Below are 25308 nucleotides of genomic sequence, written 5' to 3'. Positions count from 1 at the left end.
AACTTGACTACCATATTTAAGTAGGACTGTCATGTGGAAGGAAAGTTTAAATTTACTTTGCTTGGCTCCAGAGGACAAAAGTGTTAACAATAGGTTGAAAATGAAAATCTGTAGAAAACCAAGGTGCTCTGCAAACTTAGACAAATGTTGACTATTATCATGATTATTTAAATATTATTATTTTATTTAAATATTATTTATATTCAACATTTTAGTAATAATTTTGTGCAATAGTTTTGTATTACCCACCAAGAAAGACACATGCTTGGATTTGTCTTTCTTGGTGGGTAATACAAAACATTCCTAGTTATACCTATCTGATTCTAGTCCCTCCCATGGAGGCCAGGTGTGACTAAGGGAGCTGATGGTAACAAAAAAAATTTTAATTGTCTTCAGAGCTACAAAGACTGATGATCCATGAAAGGCTGAATGTTCATACAAGAAACCAAAGCAGCAGATTTGCTTTCTCTCCAGAAAGCTTATGAATGATGAAGATTACTTTGAACTGTTTGGTGCATGAAGTTGTTCACTCTCTCCTACTAGTCAATGGTCCATTTTTACTTTTGCATTTTATTTTTTAGCATCTTAGGGGAATAAGTATTCTTAAAGGGGAGTGACCAGGCAACAGGTGAGTTTGGGAGGTCCACAATAGGAAATCATAGATGTCCTTGAGCAAACAGAGTTGGTATCAGAGTCCACTGGGGTAATGATAGCCAGTGACAGAGGAAACATGTACCTAAAACATATACAGAGATAGGAAAACAATATCCTAAGGAAAACAGCAGTTTTTGAATTCATGACCCTTTATGCCAAAGAAAAATGCTGGCCATGGACTCTACACAAACAATGACTAACTGAACCCAAACAGAGCCAAATATAAGGGAAACCTCATGAGGACTCTATGAAGGGAGAAAAAGATTTGGGGACCAGAAGTTGGGAGGTACCCCTTAAGCCACATGTGTTTCCTACACATGGACTTTACTCCCACTGAACTTAAATCCATTCTCCCTAGATATTTTGTGGGTGCAAGGGGAAAGTGTGGCCCAAGTTGGGGAGGAATGTTTTGTAAATACTGTTCCTCTACTATACCTTCTCAGTAAATAACATTTTCTAGAAGCTAATAGTTCTACTGGTTGCTTGATATTAGGGAAAGAGAGCTTGGCAACCATATTGGGGTTCATGAGAAACAGGACTAGAAATTAAAATTCTCAGGATTACCCCTCAGAATTAGGAGAGGAGTAGTAGTCTCCCTTCTGAAAACCTAATCTACCAAGTCCAGTATGCTTTGGAAGGGTGAACCCAGTACCCCAATTGTATCAAACAAAAACAACAAAACTGCTCTGAAGCAAAATGGGCTGCTTTAAGAGGTAGCAAGTTGACTTTGATTTAAGACTATGACCCTTTGCCAGGAGATTTATGATTCAGGTAGGGATCAGAGTAATGAGCTCCCAGGTCTTGTCCAATTTTGAGATTCTATGAAAAAGGAAAGGTGTGAAACTATATACCTCCTTTTGAAGAGTTAAAAATGCCTGAAGTTTTATTGTAAAGAAAAGGGGGAAGTGAAATTGTTCAAAGCAAAACCATTCGCAAAGTTCCTAAGTTTGGGTATACTTTACAGAGCAAGAGTTTCCAATATACTTGCCAAATCTTAAGATACAAATGACCCTTTTAACTAAACCTGGAAAAATACTACCCCCTGGCTTACCTGCCAAGAAAGCCAAACATTCTTTCCATATCTGAGTAATCCATAAGGAACTTCACAATTTTTTAAATTTCCCCTCAATTCATGTGATACATCCCTCTATCAGGCTGTAATTTTCATAAGTAGTGGTTCTTATCTAATCTTTATCTTATTGTCTGGCACAAGGCTCTGTATACCCTAAATGCTCAATAAGTACTTAGTGAGGGTATATAAGGACAGGCACCAAATCTCTCTCAATTTTTTTTTTTATCACCTTCATTATCTAGCCCAATGTGCTCTGAATAGAACAGTGACCTACTAAATGACTGCTGAATGAAAATGAACCAGAAAGTAGCAACAGGCAGAAATAAAGCTTTCCTATACCAAGCTCTCTGGAAGGGCCTGGGACTGCTTGTTCAGCTGAGGAGGAGAGGAGAGCAGTTATCTTCAAGTATCTGAAGGGGATCCTTCAAGAGGAAGGGGGATTGTACTTTTAATTCTGCTTTTCCTCCGAGGGCAGAACCAGGAACAGTTGCAGAGAGGCTGATGTAGTCTCACTGGATGGAAGATCTCCCAAATAAGAACATAGGAAGTAGGCTACGGCTAGCCCGTGGACTAGTGGGCAACAAGGAGAAACAGGCTGTCTCTGCTGCTAAAAGTATTTGACCAGGAGTGAACCAATCACTTATCAGGTCAGGACTTATAGAGGGGATCTCTATCCAGACACAAGATATCCCTTCCAATTCAGAGATTCTCTACTCCCCCTCCCCAAGTTTTATCTTGCACCACAAAAGGACATAGTAATCACAATTACCTATTCAGGAATTACAAGACCTGAAATAAACCACAAAATCGAATCCTAAAACATCACTGCTTCAGAATTTTCTGGATTTTCCCCAAAAGGTCTTACCTCAGTGCTGTTTAATAGGGCTTGACCCACAGGTCTCTTAATCCAGAACAGAAACAGCCCAAGCCTGGTCTGCCTCAGGCTCCCTCTCACACATGATTCCTTCATATTAATAGACCTTACTGTTATCACACTCAGGGGGATAGAGGAGTTGGAAGGGCAGGAAACCAGCAGCTTTTGCCAATATCCCTAATGGGCAACCAACCTTTCTCCTATTCTAAGACTGTTCAGCAGGTACAGGTATGAGAGAGACAGAATCTGTCAAGCTGCTATTCAGGCTTACCCATTGACTGTAGAACTGTGTGTGTTACAAAAGAAAGTCAGACAAAACTTCTATAACAGAGAGTTTGACTGAGAAGAGGGAAAGAGAGAGGTGGGGGGAGGAAGGGAGAGAGACAGAGAAAGAATCAAGGAGAAACAGTGACAGAGAGAGACAGAAAGTGTCGAGGACAGACGGGGAGGGGGAAAGAGGAAAGGAAAGAGAAAGGGAGGGAGGGAGGGGGGGAAAGAGAGAAAGGAAGGAAGGGAGAGAAAGAAGGAATGAGGGAGAGGGAGAGAGAGAGGAGAGGGGGGAGAAAGAGGTAGAGAAGGAGGGAGAGGGAGAGAGGAAGGGAGGGAGAATGTTTGCACAAACAGTGTGAGGTTTTAAGGCATGGCAACTACCGAATGAATGGGCAATGTCAACTTTATGTAACACAGGAACTGCTGCATCCTTAAACCCAATACCATCCCTTTTCTCTTGAGTGAGCCTGGGTTAGTGGTCATGAGGCCCTGGAGCTTCAGAAAGGCTGCAAACACTCCTGGGCTGGGTGGGGCTTAATGTCACTGTCCTATGAGACAAAATTAATCCTAATCTTTGATCAACTATATAATACATAAATTAGAAGTGAAGCAGCAAATTTTAGTCTGTAAAGCTGCACAAGTCTCAAACCAACAACCTAAAAGTTTCCTTTTTTTTTTTTTAAAATCACTGAAACAGAACCCCTAGAAAAGAACTGGGATTAGGGAGCTCTTGTAGTGTGTGAAATGTATATGGGGAGGAACGTGCTCTGGAGGCACACACTCAATGAAAGCCCCCTCCTGCAGGCCTTTCCCTCCTCTCAGAAGAGCCATTAACCTTTTAAATGACAGCGCTGTGATCCGCGTGCCTGAACGATTTCTGGGGTCAGTGCAGATCTATGTTCTCAAAACCTGACATCGACATGCAAAAGTTGTGACTGAATCCTGGTCTCCCTGAGAGGAAGACTAAGTGTAGATGACACATCTTCTGCAATCAGAGTGCCCCATTTCCCCAAGTATCTGTCACAGATTGATAACATCCACGCACAAAGTTAAGTACAATTATGTCTGTCACCTGTGACTGACATCTTGCTTGAAGCTGACAAACTGCTGAAAGATTACTGCTATGACTCTAAGCATGTTTCAACACGGCCTTATAAGGGAAGTTCAGGGCATGCCTACTGGCACCCTAAAAAAGGCTCCACTGAGATGAGAGTTCCACAGAACTCTGTAAGCAAGAAAGGAAGTATAAACATGGCCCTCAGAGCTTTAACCACAGCCTGTAAGGGCAACTGGAATCATGGATGGAGACCAATAATGTGGTGGGCAACAAAGTGGCAGCTCTGGCCACACCACCAAGTACCAGGGAAGCCCATTCTCCATGACTGACCCAAACCTGGGTTCAGAGGCAGGAGGGGAGGTTGTCACTGAAGAGTAGCCTTTAGAGGCTAGGACTATTAACCAGAAATTGGGCTTTGGATCCTACTGTTCCATTTCATCCTCCATAAACTCATTAGCAGTGGTAGTCACCAATTCTGGAATTTTTTTTCTCCTCCAAGGTGCTAAAGGGAGTGCAAACTTTACAGGCTTCTCAAGAGGTCCCAAATCCAAATTAGAAAGGTATTGATTCCTCTCACCTACATTAATTAGATTATAAGTTCTGTGAAGGCACAAACCATGTTATCTATTTTTGTATCCTTAGTACTGAGCACAAGGCTTTAGTTACTAATAACTGTCTATTAAATTCTTCCTTTGGGGAAAAATGATAGAATCTTCTCTTCTAGAAAAATTACTTGTTAAATAGAAAAACTACTTATTAAATTTCTATATCCTGCTGCTCCCATAGTCACCAGACTTGACTGTTTCCCTGCTTACTTGATTGCCTCTAGTAGGTAGGTAGGCCTGTTAATTACCCCAGAAGGTGTTTAGGTCATTGTTATCAAATGATAGTCATTCTCAGAATTCAATTCAAACATGCTAATTTCATATTATTTCTAACATCCATCATACATACACTTTGTACTGTGAAGACAAAGATAATAGCGATGATACTTGTTATTAGTTGACATTTATGGAGCAATTTATACAATTTATAAAAACTACTTTTAAACACTTTATCCCTTTTATTCAAGACACCCCTGGAGAGGTAGGAGGTACAAGTGGTGTTAGCAAATTGAGGTTCAGAGAGAGATGATGATTTGCTATAATCATAAAGCTAGCCAACTGTCTGAATCACTACTCAGAACTCAGGTCTCTCAAAAATAAAGTCCAGCATGTTTTCCTCTACACTCACACTCTGTCCCACTTCAACTATACAGCTGACTGCAGGAGATTGCAAATTGTTTTGAGAATTTGGTGGATAATGATATAACTGACATTAAGATTTACTCCAATGATATAGTTCTCAAACCATCCATGCCTTCTCATTCTGCATCACTGTTCACATTTATCCCCAAAGAAATCCTCTATGGAAAATCCATCCAATTCACTAAAAGCTTTCCTCTAATCCTTTCAGTATCTCAAAAATATTTTGCTATTGTCTCATTTTTGTGCATAGAACATCAAAAGTCTTTTGTGATAATCTACATAAATGACATTATCATAAATGTACAGAGAGTCAGTGTGCTATAGTGGATAGTGGGCTGGTCCTGACACCAGCAAGGCCTAAGTATGTATTCATATGTGTGATTCTTGGCAAGTGATGACCTCTCAGTGTTCTAAACAAGACTGACACTCTCTTTCCCTCTCCCTCTCCCTCTCCCTCTCTCTCTCCTTCTCCTTCTCTTCTCTCTCTTTCTCTCTCTCTCTCTCTCTCTCTCTCTCTCTCTCTCTCTCTCTCTCTCTCTCTTTCTCTCTTTTGTCTCTGTCTCTTATCTCTGTCTGTCTCTGTCTCTCTTTTTTGCTAAATCTACATATTTGGAGTGAACTCATCTGGGAGTTCCTCATACCAGTTATTGGTACTGGCTCTAGACCCATCATACAAATGTCAAGGAAAGCAGGTGGGCATGATTAGGTCAGGGTAGTAGGTTCACAGGTTTAGAGTTGAAAGTGTAGAGGTCATCTAGTCTAATCCTCTCATTTTAAAGATAAGTAGAGTGAGACCTAGAAAGATTGTGTCCTGCCTAAGACCACACAGATAGCAAATATGTATGCAGGAATTGGATCGAAATTCACTAACTTAAAATTTGGTGCTTCTTCTACTATACCATGCTTTTCATATGAGGGAGAAAAATTTGTAGGATTAATAGAGAAAGGAATAAAAAGCCTGGAAACATGCAAACCACTTTAATAGTATAGGTAAAGTGAGTAAAGCAAGGGGGAAGGCAACCATAGGACTAAACTCTGCGATTTTTCACTTCTGTGTCTTGCTCAAATTATTCTCTTTACCTGAAATTATCTTTCTCACTCTCTACATTCAATGAATTCAAGGTTGGCTTTGAACTCCAAATGAACGGTGACCTCCTCTCTGAAGCCTTCTCCAATTTCCAAATGTTTACTTGCTCAAGACTGTCAGCTTCATGAAGTCAGGGACTATGTCTTATCTGGACTTTATATCTTCCCCATCCCAAGCACAGTCCTCTTCACACACTAAATATGTGAAGGTTTTTTGGAGGCAGCCTTAGTCTCAGTTGAAATAAATAATTACTCCAAAATGCAGCCAGCTGGTAAAAATGCAAACGTTTATTTCTCCTTCCAAAATAGCCCGGTCAGTTGAGGCCTAACTCTCATCTTGCAGCTTTGTCCTTGGCTTCTGCCTCTGCTTCCTTCAGCCTCCAGCCAGTACCAAGTTGGAAGATGCAATGAATCTCTTGCCTCCAAGATGGGGCTTGTGGGTTCCAAGAGCTCTCTCTGACTCCAAGTAAAACTCTCTCTAGCTCCCAGAGTTTTTAGTAACTCCTCAAGTAACTAACTCAAGTAAGCACCTCCAGTAAGTCCCCAAGCTCCAAGAGCTCCCTCTATATATGTGATCTCCCAAAGGTTAACTCCGCCTTCTGGAGGGAGAGGGATTCTGGGTTATCTCCCAGAGTGCAAAACCCTAACCCTGAACTCTCCCAAGTGTGTGAACTCCATTGAGTACTTAGATACTTATGAGCTCTCTAAAGGTGTGAACACAAGCATTGTTTCCATCAGTTGTACTTAGTACCTTGTTTCAAGTTCTGGCCCAAAATATCTCCTTCTAAGATCAAATCAATCACACTGAACCATGCCAAACCAGATAACTATTGTCTCTATCAACTCCAATGTCTTACCACTTTGTAAAGATTCCAACATAAATACTTAATCAATATTTGCAAAACTGAACTGCCATGTCAAGAGTTCACAGGGCATGGTGACTGAATGTCATCAAGGATTTCTTAGAGATTAAAAAACAAAGCAAAATAAAACAAAAAGCCTTGGCTAAATCATGAAAGGTCCCCGGACTGAGCAAAGGAACAGTGCCTCAGTGGAACTGCAAATATTCTCATTTCCGTCTTACAGAGGAAATGCAAGTTCTTACAGATTAAGCGAGCTATCCAAGGACACATTGCTAACATCAAAGCTGAGAGGGCTCTCTCTCTCTGGGTCTTCTGATTTTAAGTCCATAGCTCCTTCCCCTCTGCTGAGCACCCTGATTTATCTCATATGCGGTTTATTTCTATGTGGTTTTTTGCAGGTTGTTTGCCGCGTCACACTGTGTGCTTCCAGAGTAGGAGCTCTTGAATGGTGAAATCTCCAGTGCTTAGCGCAATGCCTGGCCCACAGTAGGCGCTTGAGTATTCACTGACAGACTGACTAAATGACCTGGGGGAGAACAGTCTCTGCCCGAGTGCTTCCTCACCCTCGGAACCCTGAGGAAATCAGAATGATTATTCCCTGCCACAGGCTGTGTTCTAAGCAGAAACCTAACAAGGAACTCAGAAAGGAGATGCAAAGAGAGGGGCTTGTGTGGATGGGAGGCGGCTCTCCTGTAATACCTGAGGCTAACCAAGTCGGCCCGGGGCCCGGGGGCGGCAGCAGGGGCACCGGGCTCAGTTTCCAGGGGAGGACACAGAGGAGCCACCCGCTCCGGGCTCAGGCCAGGGCTCTTCTCCCTGACAGCGCCGCAAAAGGCGGCGGGAAACAGTCCCTCTGGCTGCGCGCAGGGCCCCGAGCACCGAGAGGGGCCGTCGCCCCCCCCCCCCCCCCCCCCCCCCCCGAGCTCCCGCTGGGGCGCCTTCCCCACTTTCCCTGCTGCTACCCCGTTTGACCAGAAGAGGGCGAGCTGACACAACTCTCCCACTGACACTGGGGACCCCGCCCCCTCTCCTGAGGCTGCCCGAGAGGATGCTTCAGAATAATTAGCCGGGGAATACTTGGGGAAGGGTGGAGGCTCAGGGGGAGGGTGTTCAATGAGAAACAAGCTTATAAAGTGAAAGCTTCTGCCCGGAATTCAGGCCTCAAAGGTCTTGCCTTTTACAAATGGAGAAACTGAGGCTCAGGGGCTCGGAGGCCTCAGACCAGAGGGCAAGGGGAAGGGGACTGCCCTCCTCAACTCTCAGGTCTTCCTGCCTCCAGTTTTACCCCCAACCCGAGGCCGGGGAGACTTTCTGGAGTCCGGTTCTGCTGGGCCGCGGCCCCTTCCCCCTTCTTAACCACCCCCTCTAAGATCCCCTGGCGGCCCCGGGCTTCCGGCGGCCCCTTCTCCCTACCTCCCTTTGTCTTTGCGCAGGTGCAGCCCCACACTTCCGTGCTCCTCCCAAGGCCCGGCTGCGCCTCCAAAGGCCCTCCTTCCCCCCTGGACCTCTCAGAACCCTGCTCTTCACCCAAATGCACTGGGCCGGCCCCGTCTGAGGGGTGCTTTCCTGCGGGTGTGTTCCGCCTTGTCCCCATCTCACTTCCCGCCCCCTGACTAAATGCCACCTAACTAAGGGAGACCGACGGACGGCCCCGGAGCTGACGGGGAGCAAGTGATCCGGCTGTGTTCTGAACCCAGAACCTCGGACTACAACCCCAGCGGGTGCGCGGCGGGAATGGGACAGCCGTTTTTCTAAACAAAGCCATGTTGGGAGCAACGGCCGACGCGTGTAGAGACTCATGGTTTACCCGTGGTTCCTGAGAAGCGGCATCCCCTTTCCTTCTGACAACCACCCTGTGATTTAAGGGCCCGTGTGACAGAGGTGGCACGTGGGGCGGAAGGGCAGGGACCCATGCGAGAGCAGAAGCTGGCAGGACCGGCCAGAGAGAGGAAGTCATAGATGTTTCAGCATGCTCCAGCATTAATTTTTTTTTCCTTTTCAAAAAAAGATTATAACTTATATATAGGCATACTAATATATTTTGTTTATAAATAATATCTACTCTATATAAATAAGGATCCCAAACCATGCTTAATATGATCAACAAATTAGGAGGCAGCTAGGGGATTATAAGGGATAGAGCATGATCTTGGGAGTCAGGAAACTTGGATTCAAATCCTGCCTCAGAAACACGCTGGCTTTAGGAACTCAAGCACCCTTGACCTGTCTTGTTCTCAGTTTTCTCATATTAAATTGGGAACAATAGCACCTAATTCAGTTATTATTAATCATATTCTCATGATTAAACGGGATAAGATGCAAGTTGTTTTTCAAATCTAAATAAATGCTAGCTATTGTTAATGAACAACAACAATAATTATTGACATTTTCAAGTACTTTAAAATTTGCAAAACATTTTACATACTGTTACCGAATCCTGCCAGTTTCTTCTTTTGCGTAAGTTCCTGTCTTTCCATTCTACCAGCTTAAATGACTTTCCCATGATGTTATGGCTAAGTATCAGAGGCAGGATTTGAACCCACTCTCCCCATTTCTAAGTCCAAAATCTAACCACTTTACTGCATTGTCTCTCCTAGTAATGGAGGAGGCTGATTGCCTATTAATTCTTCCCTATGAAGGTCATTCAAACACTTGATAGATATCGGTCTCTCACACATGCCTCTTCCCAGACTCTTTTCACTTCAATTCATAAACACTTATTAAGCAATTACTAAGTGCAAAGGTTTGTATCAGGCACTGGAGATACAAAGACCGATGTGACACAGCTGCCTTTGGCAACCAGAAGATAACTCCCCTTTGGACCACTGACTGAATTCCTATCTTTGATCTGGGGAATGCCTCTGGCATTCAGTTCGTTGGCAGGGGTCAGATGGCTGAAGGACTTAGGATCAATAATGAGTTGCATTTTTCATGATTCAGAGACCTTCTTGGTCTGCTTCCTTAGGAACTTTTTGATTTTTCCTCAACCTGGTTCCCCCAAAGGAAATGAGTGTTCTGGAATCCAATCTAAAACACAAAAGGAATCACAAATGCTGAGCTAGAAAGGCCACTAGAGATCACTGAGTCAAATCCTTATCAGACCAGGAATCTCTTCCAGAAAAGTCAATAATCAAGCAATTCCAAAGACAGTATGAACCACTTTTAGACAGCTCTCTTTGGAAGGAGATTTTGACTTTCAATTTATGCTGAAATTTGCCTCTGTCACACAAACCTCTTATTCTTAGCTCTGCCCTCTGAAGCTAAGAGAATAACAATAATGATAAGAGGAGTAATAATAACAGCTAGTATTTAAGACACTTTAAAATTTGCAAAACCCTCCACATAGATAATCTCATTTGATCCTCACCAAAATCTGACAAGTAGATACTATTATCAACATTTTACAAAGAAACGAGTCTGCAAGAGGTTAAGTAGGTTTACACAGCCAAGTAAACATCTGAGGCAGGATTCAGAGTGTCTCAAAACCAAGTCCAATATTCTATGCACTGCATCACCTAGGAGCTTCCTAACAAGTTAAATTTTTCTTTCCTAAGATGGCCCTCCAATTACTTGAATAAGATAATTGCATTTATAGGCAGACTTTTCTCAATTCATTCATTTAATAAGCAACTTCTAACCGCAAGAAAGGTTCCATGCTAGTTGCTAGGGATACAGAAATGTGACAGATACTAGTCTAAAAAGTAGGTTGGACTGAGATAAGTATATAAATAACCACAACATAAGGGAAAACAAAATAAGTGTGTGAGAGAAAGACAATAAAAACTCCCTGAGAAACACAAGGAGGGAGAGAACGCTATCTTGTGGAGGAATCAGGGAAGACTTTCTGGAGGAGGCAGCATCTAAATCCAAGCTAAATATCCTGATGGACCATGATACAGTTCCTTCATCTACTGGTGCCTTCTTCTGTACATGCTTCAAGCTGTCAAAACTCTTCCTAAAAAGGGGTGTCCAGAAATGAACACACTACTGCAGAGGAAGTCTGACCAGAACAGATAACTGCATCAGGACAGTCACCTCTCCCCTCTGGACACTTCGCTTCTATTCAAGCAGCCTAGATCACATTAGCTTTCATTGGCTTCCATGTCACTCTGTGATTCATTACATGTACCATATAAAATCAATCATTAGTTTTACAGTAACAAAAATACTTTAAACACATACCAAGTGGCAGACACAATTTCCACCAAGGGAGGGAGAGGATTGTTCCCTCATAATAAAGGCCAGGACATCACACAGACACTGTCACAGAAGTGACAACTGACAATGAGGGAGAAGACACCAGAGAGCAAAATCGCCAACAATAAAACAATCCGGGGCAATTTTGAACAGGGCAAACAGCCCTACGAGTCTCAATAGGCCCTGAGGGTTTAACTCTATTACCGTGCAATACAGTTGTTGAGGTTCATAACAGCTACTGTGAGTTATCAGGAAGAAAAAAAAATGAGTGATGTTCAGTCACAAGCCCAACATTCTGGCCCTTCCTCCCTTTCTTTCTGCAGAGCAATACTTTCTGAGAAGGCAGAGGTCACACAGAAGAAAATTCAGAGACAGTCTAGTCCAAATCTCTCATTTGATAGATGTTAAATGATTTGTCCAGTGTTAAAAGGAGTCATTAGCAGAAATGGGATCTGACTCCACAGCTAGTGTTTTCTCCTACAACAAGCAACTTCTCGTGGAGCCCAATCCCCTGGTTTTACCAGGAGAGGGGAAACCACGTATTGAAGACCACAAAAAGAGAGGCTTTTGGACAAAGACCTGAGCACTTTTGACCATTACCCCCAGGTGAAGCTTATGACTTCAATTTCCTCATGAATTCTTTTTTTTATTTTAATATGCTTTTATACACTTTTTCCAGTAACCAAAATCACTTCCTGCTCCATAGTAGACAGACTTCGCTATACTAAATGAGCATATTTGCTCACTTCCAGCCCCATGGCTCTACTCACATTTCTTTTGAGATTTTTGTTGCTGCTATTCAGTGAATCTGTCTCTTCCTGACTCCATAGACCATAGCACGCCAGGTCCTCCTATTCTCCAATATCTGCTGAAATCTGTCCAAGCTCATGTTCACGACTTCCATGACATTGTCTCTTTCTCATCCTCTGCTGCCTCCTTTTCCAACCTCATTAACTTTCCACCTATCAGACTATTGTAAGCAAGCTCCTGAATCTACCACTCTCAAAATTCAGCAGTGACCTCCAAAAAGTCAGGTCCAATCACCTTTTCTCCTTTTTCATTTCCTTTAATATTCCAGCACTTACTACTATTCTGCTTAAAACTTTCTTGGCTTTTACAACTCTCTCCTAGTCTGGCTCACCTTCTTCCATCATTCTATCTTTTGTTAATTCTTTTTTCTCCCTCTGTCAACAAAATACTAAGTATTGCTTCAACTCTTACCCTAGACCTTATCATCTTCTCTTGACTTTCTCTCCCACTGAGGGATCAGTGAGGTCTCAAAGACTTCCAGTGCAGACCCTAAGCTCATTCGCCTAACTGGTACTCAGACAGGTGAGTCATGTCCTTAGAGAGTGGCTAATGACATCTCAGAGTTTTAGGGACAACTCTAGTGAGCTGCAGAGGGGTTGCTCTAATACTTTTTACTCTAATTTAAATTCTAATACTATCACTCATGAGCTACTACCAATGTGTCCCTCATATGAATTATCAGTTAGCCAGAGCTAATTAGGCTTTAGAAACTGACATTTACTAAGGTGGCATACTAAGAATAGCTTGCAAGAAATATCCCCCCAAGTCAGGGAAATGCTCTCCCACAATTACACAAAGAATCCAGAAGAGGATGGTTACTTATGCTTCCCTACCAACCCTCACACAGTCTCCTGACTTCCAACTCATGCCAGCAAGAATAAACACCAGACTCAAATTCTGTCTCATTATCAAATCTGGACTTAGACTTTTAAGACCTCTTCTGGGTTCTGTCTCAGATAGAGATTTCTCTAAAGGCTAAAGATAATCTAAAGGCACCAAGATTCATGATATTCCATGCTGTAAGTGATACAAAATTATCCCCATGTTACAAAGCAATCGAAGCTTACCTGCATGATGTGATTTGTCCAATCAGTAATTGTTAGCATTAAGCCTTAAACCCAGCAAATCTGTTCTAAGTCTGTCCCTCTTTACGTTATATTATATTCTTCGTGATCTCAAAATCATGCTGTTAGAGAATCTAGGTGGCACCATGGATAGAGCACCAGCCCTGAAGTCAGGAGGACCTGAGTTCAAATCTGACCTCAGACACTTAGCATGTCCTAGCTGTGTGACCCTGGGCAAGTCACTTAACCCCAATTGTCTCAGCAAAAAAAGATGCATTAGAGATACAACAGAATATAGGATGATGTGTCTGTCTTGTTGTGACAGACAATTCCCTCTCTATGCAAAGGGGCCTCACTCCATACCTCAGTCACACAGCTCCACGGAAATGATTAACTGCCAATGAAATACTTCTTTAAAACTACTGTGAACATTTGTTCTCTCTGAGCTGCACTGTACCTGTTTTGGAGCAGTTAGGACTTTCATGAAAACTACTTCAATTTAAAGCTAGAGTCTTACCAAAAGGCAAGAGGAAAAGAGATTACCAGAACTCAAACTCTCTGAACAGTCGAGTCTTTGGATCCAAGATGAAAACAGCTGCTGATAATGGAAAAATACTTGAATACATCAAGAAGTAGCAGTCTCATCAGTATGAGTATTTACTCCACCAGCACAAAGTTTTCCCTTCCTCCTCTACTACTGCTGGAGTAACTGGGTAGTTTTCATGAGCTCCTGGGGCCAAAACAATCCATTTCCTGGAAGCTATTCCTCTGGGGAGGAGCCCCTCCAAAGTTAGCTAGGTTGGTCTCAGATGATGAACCCACAATCTATCAAATGCTCCTTCCCCAAGCCTTTCAGCTTGTATGCCACTGACCTAAAACTAGAGAACCCAAGGTCACTTCTCTAACCCCATTAAGCAGTAGAGCAGGACTTTGGAGGATAAATAATGGGGGTGGGAAGTTTCCCACACTAGACAGCACTATAAAACTTCAGGAAGAGATTATGACTCCATTTTTACAAATGGGAAACCAAAATACAAGGGTACAATCCTGGAGTCTTAAAGTTACATGTAGATTTTACTACTGGAAGGCAGTTAAGTCTCCTTTAGTTCAGCTCCTTCATTTTACAGAGGAAGAAAATGAGGTTCAAGGCAAATTGTTTGTCCAGAGTTATAATATAACAATATAAGAATTGGGATGTGAACTGTTGCCTCTGACTTTAAACCCAACGCTCTTTCCACTACACCAAGTTGCACCCTAAAAAGTCATCTAGTTAAACCAATATCTAAAAAAGTCTCTGAGTTTGTGAAAAGGGACAAACCGCGTACTCGGGAGATGGCACAGTGGCTACAGCAGCAGGCCTGCAGCCAGGAGGCCCCGAGTTCAGATCCGTCTCAGAGGCATACCAGCATGGCACCTTCAGCAGGTCTAACTTCTCTTTGCCTCAGCTTCCTCATCTGTAAAACAGATAAGAAGCTCCCAAGATTGTTGTGGGGATCAAATAAGATCATGTTTGTAAAGAACCTAGCACAGTTCCTGGTACATAATAGATGCCTAATAAATGCTTGTTACCTTCCTTCCCTCATCTATATAGAGTTTATGGGAAACCAGGCATAGACCTCAGCATCTATCATTAGAAAGTGAAAGTTGCTTGTAGTTACAACCTCCTTTGAGCAGAATTCTATATTTACTTCATTCCTCTGAACAAGTAGTTATTAATTATTTAGACAGATCTCAAATAAAGAGACTTCATCATTACAAAAAATATAACTTTACCTAAATCACAAAAGGAAAACAAAAGCTAATCAAAGGCCTTAAAGGGAGACAACTCATGTTTCTATTTTTCTTTAAAGTTCACAGATTCTTACTGTGGCTCTGAGAGTGATATGATACCAAGAATATGATGCCCACTTTACATTTTAGGAAACTGAGGACTAGGCAGATTAGATAAGTGGCCCCACAGTAAGAAAGTTCTTACAAAGGACTTAGGTGTGCAAACCCACCACACCACACTGCCATCCCAAGAACCCTAAAGAGGTGCCAAATTTAAAACACACACACACACACACACACACACCTAACCATAACAAAATATAATGAAAAAAAAAGCCAGGAAATTTGAGGTGAGAAGACCTAGATTCAATTCTTGGTTTTGTGACTTTGAGTCAGGGATCTGCCCAGAGCTCTTGGAGCCTCAGTCTTCTCAACAGTAGAGTGAATGGATTGGTCTAGGCTATCTCTAAGCTCCCTGCCAGCTCCAAGTCTTATGATCCAAGGAGTGAAGGTGTTCCTTATGAGTGTGGACATTACCTGCAAATTACACAAGCAAAGACAGAAGAGTTTTCAATAGACAGACAGATGGTTTTTACTAGGAGGCATTAATGTAACGTTCAATTATTCCACAGCATCCTGGCTGTTTTAACTCACCCAAATTAGAATACATTTTATATTGACTATTCTGACATGTGTTTTATTTGGTGAGTAAAACAAAACGGATCCAATTTCCTTGCAGCCATTGTAAACCATAAACTGTACAACAAAAGGTTATAAAATATACAAAGCTTGTAAACACTCCTTTCTGACTGTTGTTGATGCTCTAGTCTATGCTCCCACTTTTGCTGGTCTTGCCTGAAAAGCTAGTGGTAGCATCCCGAAAGTTACTCAGCTATAAAAAAATGACCTTTCCACATGGAATGACTGGCAAACTTCTGCCCAACCCTATCCTTTCTCCCTGACAAAACTGTTACCTCTTAACTTACAATGAATGCATGTAAAGCAAGAATTCTTAACCTGGTCCATGAACCCTCTCGCTTTCTCTCTCTCTTCTCTCCCTCTCTCTCTGTCTCTCTCTCTTTCTTTTATTGATAATTACATCTCAATATGATTGCATCTGGTAGCACAGTATATAGAGTGATGGCCTTGTATTCAGGAAGAGTTAATTAAGTTCAAATCCTGCCTTAAAATTCTTAACCTGGACAAGTCACTTAATTTCTCTACATTTCCTCATGTATCAAACTTAACCTCACAAAGTTGTTGTAAAGATGAAATGAGAATCTATGTAAAATGTTTTGCAAACTTTAAAGTGAAATGTAAATGTTTTTATTATCATTACGCTTAGCATTATTATAATCATGTGTATTGCATTTTATGCAATTTAAAACATTTTCTGAAGAATTCCACAGACTTCACCAGATTCCCAAAAGGGTCCATGACCCTAAAAAGGACAAGAACCCTGCTTTAAATACTTTAAGGATCCTCTATTTTGTCAGCAATATACCTCTTTTACTGAAGATAGCAACCACTCTCTCCAAATTAGTAGGTAATTCACTCAGAATTGTTACTTATCAAAACAATTCATTCCTCAGGGGACAATTAAACTGGTCAAACTGACAAAGGTCCACTACCAGTCCTTTGAAGCCCTTTCCCTTGTACAAATGTGAGAGGACTACATGGATATAATACCATGGTCACCTCTATCTATGATGAGTATTGGAAAATTTAGTGGAGGTGAACATTTCTCCACAACAGGACATTAAGGCCTGCCTCATAAATTGTCTATACTTTTGGCTATACCCTTAATATTCCTATTAAATTTACCAATTAGAAAAGAAAGACAACAGGGAGTAGTAAATTGAGAGTAGGCCAGGAAGGGTCAGAAAGACCTGGGTTCAAGTCTCTCCCCTGGCACCTATGTGACTCTGGGTAACTCATTTGGCTCTTAATGCTCCAGACAATTTCTATGACTGGAAGCCCCCACTGATAGAGGGCACTCCCTCCTGGGTACAAGGATAGAAACAAAAGAATGGGCGCTGAGGTCCTGAGACCTGGGTGCAAAGCCCAGCTCGGTTCTGCACTACTAGTCACCAGACAAATGATTTTTCCTCTCTAGGCTTTGGCTTCTCCCTCCATTGGAATGTAAGCTCCTTGAGGGAAACTGTCTCTTTGCTTTATACGTATTCCTAGAGTTTAACACAAGGACCAGAATACAACAAACCTTGAATAAATGTTTACTGATGACTCTTTAACAACCCTGGGAGGTAGATGCCCAGCATCACACAGCTGGCAAGTACTCTAAGGCAGGATTAGAACTTGGGTTTTTCTGATTACAAGTCAGTACTCTTTCCAATATGCCATCTAGGCACAAGTTTATGTTGTCAGATGCAGTCATGGGACTGGATAGGTTTTTTTTTCCCCCTTGAACTATTTGTCACAAAGAAAGATTAAATTGGAGGCTGGGAAGGGAAAAGTTTCCAGAAATTACTCTGATAAAAGACAAAACATATCAATAATATATTTTAAAAATACAATAAACTAAATTATCTCTATGGCCTTTCCTATTCAAAGTTTGTAATTCTAAAAGCCCTTGCTTTTTTATTAGAAGATGTCCCTAGGAGCTAAGTCCTTTGTGGTCTTCCAAGAACAGTAAATGTAAAAGTAAAAGTCCCTTAATAAGTTAGAATCACAGAGGGACTTTACCACTAATCCTGATGCCTTCATTTTACAGAAGAGGAAACTAAGAGTCAGGAAACGAGAAAGGTCTGGATACAAACACAGAACAAATCAGCGGCTGAGCCAAGATTCTGATGCAGTTTTTCTGACTTTGAGCCTGTTGTTCTTTCCACCATAACACACCACATCCCTTTTTCAGAGTGAGAAACAAGTGTGTTCTTGAATCCTGAAATTAGTTGTGCAGTCTTGGCTTCTATGTTGCTTATTGTTATCTCACTGGAGGAGTGAGAAATAAAGAGCTGACCATCTTCTCTCACTCCTTAGTTATCTTATGAAAAACCTGTTTATTACATTTGTACACTTTCCATGATCACTCTTCTTTGTAGCCTCATGATAGCATGGGAGGTTCCAAAGATGATGGCAGAGAGCACAAAAAGGAGTCACTTCTCCCCATCAGTAAAATGAATCTTTGGATTAGATAATTAGATAAGAGATCTTAAAATCCCTTGTAATCTCAAGCTTCTATGATTTTATCAAACAGTTCTTGCTTATTATTGGGAGCTATCCAAAGTTCTTAAAGCATTTGATAAAATCCAACATCTATTCCTATTAAAAACATTAGAGAGAATAGGAATAAATGGAGTTTTCCTTAAAATGATCAGTAGCATCTATTTAAAACCATCAACAAGCATCATATGTAATGGGGATAAACTAAAACCATTCTCAATAAGATTAGGGGTGAAACAAGGCTGCCCACTATCATCACTATTACTATTCAATATTGTATTGGAAATGTTAGGTTTAATAATAATAGAAGAAAAAAGTTTAAGGAATTAGAGTAGGTAATGAAGAAACCAAATTATCACTCTTTGCAGATGATATGACGGTACAGTTAGAGAACCCTAGAGAATCAACCAAAAACTATTAGAAACAATTCACAACTTTAAGCAAAGTTGCAGGATACAAAATAACTCTGCATAAATCATCAGCATTTTTATATATTACCAACAAAGCCCAGCAGCAAGAGATACAAAGAGAAATTCCACTTAAAATAATTGCAGACAATATAAAATATTTGGGAATCTATCAAGCAAGGCAAAGTCAGGAACTACATGAACACAATTACAAAATACTTTCCACATAGAAAAAGTCAGATCTAATCAACTGGAAGAATATCAAGTGCTCATGGGTAGGCCGAACTAATAAGAAAAATAATTCTACCTAAATTAATCTACTTATTCAGTGCCATACCAATCAAACTCCTAAGAAGTTTTTATTATTTTGCAGACCTAGAAAAAATAATAACAAAGTTCATTTGGAAGAACAAAAGGTCAAGAACTGAAAGAGAATTAATGAAAAAAAAAATACAAATGAAGGTGGCCTACCCATATCACACCCAAAACTGTAATACAAAACAGCAATCATCAAAACTATTTAGGGGTAGCTAGATGGTGCAGTGATAGAGCACTAGCCCTGAAGTCAGGAGGACCTGACTTCAACTCTGGCCTCAGACACTTAAAACTTCCTAGCTGTGTGACCCTGGGCAAGTCACTTAACCCCAACTGCCTTAGCCAAAACAAAACAAACAAAAAATCCACCATAACCAAAAAAACTACCCTATTTGGTACTGGCTAAGAAATAGAATAGTCAATCAGTGGAATAGGTTAGTTTCACAAAACACAATAGTCAATGATTATAATAATCTAGTGTTTGATCAGTTTCTGGGAGAAGAACTCACTATGTGACAAAAATTGCTGGGAAAACTGGAAATTATTATGGCAGAAACTAGGCATGGAACAACACATGTTTAACATATATTGGCTTACTTGCTGTTTAAGGGAGGTGGTGGAGGGAAAGGAGGGAGAAAACATTTTGGAATACAAGGCTTTGCAAGGTGAATGTTAACTATGCATATATTTTGAAAATAAAAAGCTTAAAAAAAGTTCTTTTGTGACCTCTCCCAAGGGGCTAACATACATGTGATTTTCATTGTGTGTATGTGTGTCTGTGTGTATTAGTCTGTGTTTAGGGAAGGAGCATGAATGTGATTTCATCCATGTACAGAGCACTTGTCATAGAAACTCCCTCATTGATATAAATCAGCAGCTCACTGCACTGAGACATTACAAGACTTGTCCATGGTACTATGTGGAAGTCACAGGAATTGAACACCAGGGCAGCTAGGCAATGCAGTACATGAACACTGGCTCTGGAGTAAGGAGGACCTTAGTTTAAATGTCACCTGTGGCACTTACTAGCTGTGCGACTTTGGGCCTTGTCACTTAACCCTGAATGTTTTCCTCTCATTCCCCTCCCCAAAGGAATTGAACTAAAGTTCTCCTTATTCCAGAGCTGATCCTTCATCCACTAGACCAAACTCCAATATGGAAATGTGTATACATATATATGTATGAGTATGTATATTACGTACATATATTTAAACTTAAAAGATCCTTACATACACACTCTTTACATGGGTTCGAGTTGTATCTAATCCCCAAAGCTATCTTAGTTTGTTCTAATCCCATTCCTTCTGGTCCTGTTTACTTCAGGACCTTGTTCCAAACTATGTTTTCAGAGGATGGAAGGACCTATAGATGAGACTGTCAGTCCCCTGTCAGCAATACTTAAAAGACTGGAGAATGCAGGAGATACCACAGGAAGAGTAAAAGACAAATGTACTGATGTCTTTAAAAAGCTAAGAGAATAAGATCTGGATGCTAGAGGCCAGGGAACTTGCCTTTAATTCCTAGGAAAAATCTGGTTCACATTAGTAAAGAGATGGGTGATGAGCACCTAGTTCTCTAGGAAGTGGTCATCACAAGGAGCTAGCACAGCTTCATTACAATCAATTGTGTTAAGACTAAACACATTTCCTTTTTTTTTTAAACAGGATGACTAGACTAGCAAATCAGACAAAATGCTATAGATATAAATATCTTAGATTTGGGCAAAGCACTTAAAAGGTTCTCAAGCTGTTGCAGAAATTATGAAAAATATAAGGTTGGATAAAACTAATCAGATGAATTTACAAGTGGTTGAATAATTTGGGTTTCAAAAATAGTTATTTGTAATTAGGTATCATTTGGAGGGAAATGTATGGTAAACTATTCCAAAGAGCTGGGCAATGACTTGCATGAATTCAAGGATAATATACTCAGATACAAAGCTTGAAGGGATAGCTAACACAGTGGATAATAAGACAGGATTAACAAAGATCTCAATGTGTGAGAACACTGAGTCAAATTTAATTATACAGTCTTACACTTGGGTTCAAAAATCAATATCACAAATACAATATGAAGGATTTTTTTTAGTTACAATGCACTTTGCCATGATATGGCAGCCCAGATAGCTAATGCTATTTTGGGGCTGCATTAAAGCTGTGCTTTAGAATATGGGGTGAGATTAAGCTATATCCTGTCCCAGTTATATGGTATTTGGACTAGCAGGTTCAGTTCTAGACAACAAATTTTAGAGAGGGCACTGATAAACTGGAGGGTATGCCTAGACAAAGGCAATTAGAAAGGTGATGGGTGTCATGAGAACATGTTAAAAGACATGAGAATATTTAGGTTAAAGAAGAACTCATTTAAAGGGATGGAATAACTGTTCAGTATTTGAAGGCTGTCATATAGACAAGTTAGAATTTTTTTACCCCATTTTGGTCTGAGAAGATATAAGTAGGAGTTAACTGGTAGACATTGTGAAGCAATAAATTTAGCCTTGATATAAGGGAAAAACTTCTTAAAATGTAGAGTTATCTAGAAATGGCATGATTTACTCAAAAAGTAAAAGATTTCCCCCACATATGAGGTCTTCAAGCAAAAACTGGGTAAACACAGGTCAGGTGTGTTGCAATGAATGGTCTCTTTCAATTCTAAAATTCTATTTTCTGTGCTTTATCTTTACATTCTCATGAGACTTCAGCAAGTTCTCTGCCTTCTATCATGAATTTAAAACAAAAAAATTTTTTAAATCATGTATTAAAAAATGAGCGGCAGCTAAATGGTGCAGTGGATAGAATACCAGCCCTGAAGTCAGGAGGACCTGACTTCAAATCTGGTCTCAGACACTTTACACTTCCTATCTGTGTGACCTTAAGCAAGTCACTTAATCCCAATTGCCTCAACAAAAAATCAAAATAACCAATACTGTTTTAATAATCTTATTTCTAATCAACTGCTCCCTACAAAAATAAAGGGATTACTTTAGTCCTGGCTATCTCTGAGATAAAGATGAAGAAGCCATTTTTCTCATTTGAGTTCTTTTCTGCAAACCACTAACTTTAGAGATGTATCAAGTGTCCCTGGTTTACAAATTGATTTAAAAAGTTTACAAAGTTTCCTGTATCCACCAAGAACTACATGATATTGTAACACCACCAAAATTCACATTCCTATAACATGTTGCAATTCACAAAGTGTTTTCTTTACAACTGTGTGAGGGAGGGAATACAAATATTAAGATCTCCATTTCAGAGAGGAAGATTACAGGATACCGAGACCAGAGATCTTAGCGATAATAACTAGCATGTATATGATGCTTTCATGTTTGCAAAGTACTTCACAAATATTAGTCTAAGCCCCTCATTTTAAAAATAAAAATATTGAAGTCTAGATGGGTTCTTTGATTTGCCCAAATTCAGCAGGAGGTAAAGTAACAGAGCTGGAATTGGAACCCAAGCTCTCTGCATCCAATCCAATACTCTTGGATCTTTAATGAAGATAGTAAACAAAGGCAGTTAGTTCATTCCTGATAGTCCCTATAGGAATATCCAACTACTTAATTATTTTTATGAAAAACAATCCTGAGAAAAGTGTATAGGTCAGGTGGTTCAGTTTTGGAACTTGAAAGACCCAATTTATTCCTTATTTTATCAATGAGGAAAATGAGCGTCAAAAAATCAAATGTGTTCAAGATCAAACAGCATAAAAATGAGGATCTTTTGACTCCAAATAAATTATTCTTTCTATTACACCAAACTATAAACTGGTAAAAATCACTTCATTGTGATTCCACTAAAACAGCATTTTATTTCTTTGTGGACATGTTCAACAAGCAAAATGGGGATGGGGAACTCCAGCAGCATCTTTGACTGCTGCCAGCCATCCAATTTGTATCTTGTAATGAGCTGAATGATGCTTCCCTGGCACCTGAAGAAATTTAGTTCTAATGTAATAGGACAATGTGGGTAATGTCTGTAAGACTATGTAGCAGCATCCACAAGAAAGACCATGGAATTCTGCCTTCCAAAATACTGATGGAAAGGAACAAAAGCCAAAAGGCTGTCCAAAAAGAGAGAGCAATATAAGAAACTAGTGAAGATATCTCACCTTGGAAGGTTAGGGGCCGGTGTTGAAGCTGATGATGGGGAAGGAGTTGTGGGTTGAGGTGACTCATGATTTCTCGGAACTCTGCCCATTCGATACCAGATTCCCATATTGTTCAGTTCCCTTTAGGAAAAAAGAGAAATCTTCACAGTGTTGATAAAACATAGTTCATTTACCTGACTCACTAACAAATCAACTTGACTCGTCATGAAATAATTATAAATTCAAAGACCAGGAAACATATTAATCACTGTGCAAGTTCAATCAATAATTTATTCCAACGTCAATACTTTGTTTTCACAATAAGATGACTCCATCCAGAAGTTACATACAAGAACAATTTATGATTCCCAAGACTTCATGTGAAAAACTAATTGATGACAGAATGCAATGTGAAAAAAATCATACTACCATGTTCTGGTAAAAAAAAAATTCCAGACTACAAAATCAGATGTCTGCTGGATGAAAGGAAAGATTGCCCAACAACAAAAACCTCCAAAACTAGAATGAGCTACAAGTGACCCAGTGAGTCATTAGAAGTATTCAGATGGAAACTTGAGACTATTCCATCTAAGGAATAAGCTGAGCTAGGGGATAATTATAATTATTCTCCTTTTCAGCTCTAGGTTCTTCTGAGTCTGGGATTTTCATTCCCCCCCCCCCCAGTTAAAGGTAAACCAACTGTTGTAATAATTAAATATTAAGCACTTAAAAGAGAGACTTAAAAGTGTGAAAATTTGAACTTTAGAATATTTTAAAAATATTACATTTTACTATTTCTCTGAAGTCTTCCTCCACTGCCTCTCTGTGGCAAGGAAATGACACTAGGTCTTCAAGGCTATGTCAGTGAGCTACCAAACGGAAAATATTTTGAATGTGGGCTACTAACAACAGACAGTATCTACCATCCACTGACTGGCCCGGTTCGGGTCAAGGAGGTGTGTATCCCACAAGGTCTAGACACTAGGTAGTGAGCCTTTCTGACAACTGATGAAACATTACCATGGGAGGAGAGGAGTGTGCTCGGGGGTTGGTGTTAAGAGCTGCCTCATCAAATAAATCATAGATGCTTAAAGACTGAACATGCAGTTTACTTTCCAGGAACCACTATAATCTAAATCAAACCAGGATAAGTTCACTGTAAAAATGTGTTGCTTACGAGCAGAGAAATCACAGGATTTTCAAGTAGTTCATTTAATGTGACCTTTTGATATTACAGATGAGCTAAGTGAGGTACAGAGAAGTTAACCAACCTAGTTATGGTCACAGAATCACTTACTGGTAGAGTCAAGAATCAGAAGCAGAATTTTTGCTCTAATTCCAAACCTCTTTCCACAACAACAAACAAAAAGGCTCATTTTTAAAGAATGTATAATATTGACGCATAGTTAGTAGGTGAATTGAAAGGCCATGGAGGTATATTGAAACAACTCTATGTTATCAAATTGTTATGTTATCAAATTCTAGTTCTTTTATTTATTTCATTTTATTTTATTTTTGCATGTGGCTTGACTATGGGCAAGTCATTTAACTTATAAGGATCTTAGTTATATCACTGACAAAGATAATCATTTCAAAGCTCTGATAAGGAATTTTATAGACTTTCAAATCATATATAAATATAAACTAAGTGTGTGTAAATTAGTAGTTTCTTAAACTATTAATTTTTAGTTTCTCAAAGGTATTTGTCCTCCTGAGTTATAATCTTGAAGGTAACTATCTTTTCAAAGTTGCTTTTTAGTTATTTTTCAGTCATGCCCACCTTTTTGTTATTCCATTTGAAGTGTTCTTGGCAAAAATACTGGAGAGGTTTGCCTTTTCCTTCTCCAGCTCATTTTATAGGTGAGGAAACTGAGGCAGACAGAATGAAGTAACTTGCCCAGAGTGACACAGCTGGCAAGTGTCTGAGGTCAGATCTGAACTTGGGAAGATGAGTTTTCCTGACTCTAGGCCCAGTGCTCTATCCACTGCACCATCCAGTGCTCATACTGGGCTATCCAGCAGTATTCTGGCATTTAACAACTGGCTTTCAAAAAATATATATACACAATAATCCTCTTAAGTTTAATCATGATTACTAACATTTTCTCCATCACTTTAAGTCTACAACAATAAAACCAATAAATACCAATAAATCAAGCCCTCATTTGTAGCACTTCCAAAATATAAATGCTCACAATGAAAATTTAACAATTGGCTCTCCCATGAATACAAGCTCCCACCAGAACATATTTCTATCTATTCCAGGGTATTCTTTCCTCCTGCTTTAGCTGGGTGATTGACAATGAGGCTTGAGAAGGGTGTGTCTTTTGTCTCCAAACTCACTCCAAATAAC

At 40.2% G+C, this 25308-nt stretch overlaps 1 protein-coding gene across 2 annotated transcripts in view; it reads right to left on the bottom strand.

Moving 5' to 3' along the window:
- Window positions 1-25308, bottom strand: part of MVB12B (multivesicular body subunit 12B) — a 275519-nt gene that overhangs the window by 142515 nt on the left and 107696 nt on the right. For both annotated transcript variants that reach the window (XM_031954307.1, XM_031954308.1), the window contains exon 6: window positions 22977-23096. In XM_031954307.1, the coding sequence (XP_031810167.1) occupies window positions 22977-23096 (120 nt within the window). The remainder of the gene's footprint in view (window positions 1-22976; window positions 23097-25308) is intronic.

Source organism: Sarcophilus harrisii, chromosome 2, assembly GCF_902635505.1.
Source record: "Sarcophilus harrisii chromosome 2, mSarHar1.11, whole genome shotgun sequence".
NCBI lineage: Eukaryota > Metazoa > Chordata > Mammalia > Dasyuromorphia > Dasyuridae > Sarcophilus > Sarcophilus harrisii.
The sequence above is the reverse complement of the archived record's forward strand: the minus strand, read 5'-3'. Positions and strand labels throughout refer to the sequence as shown.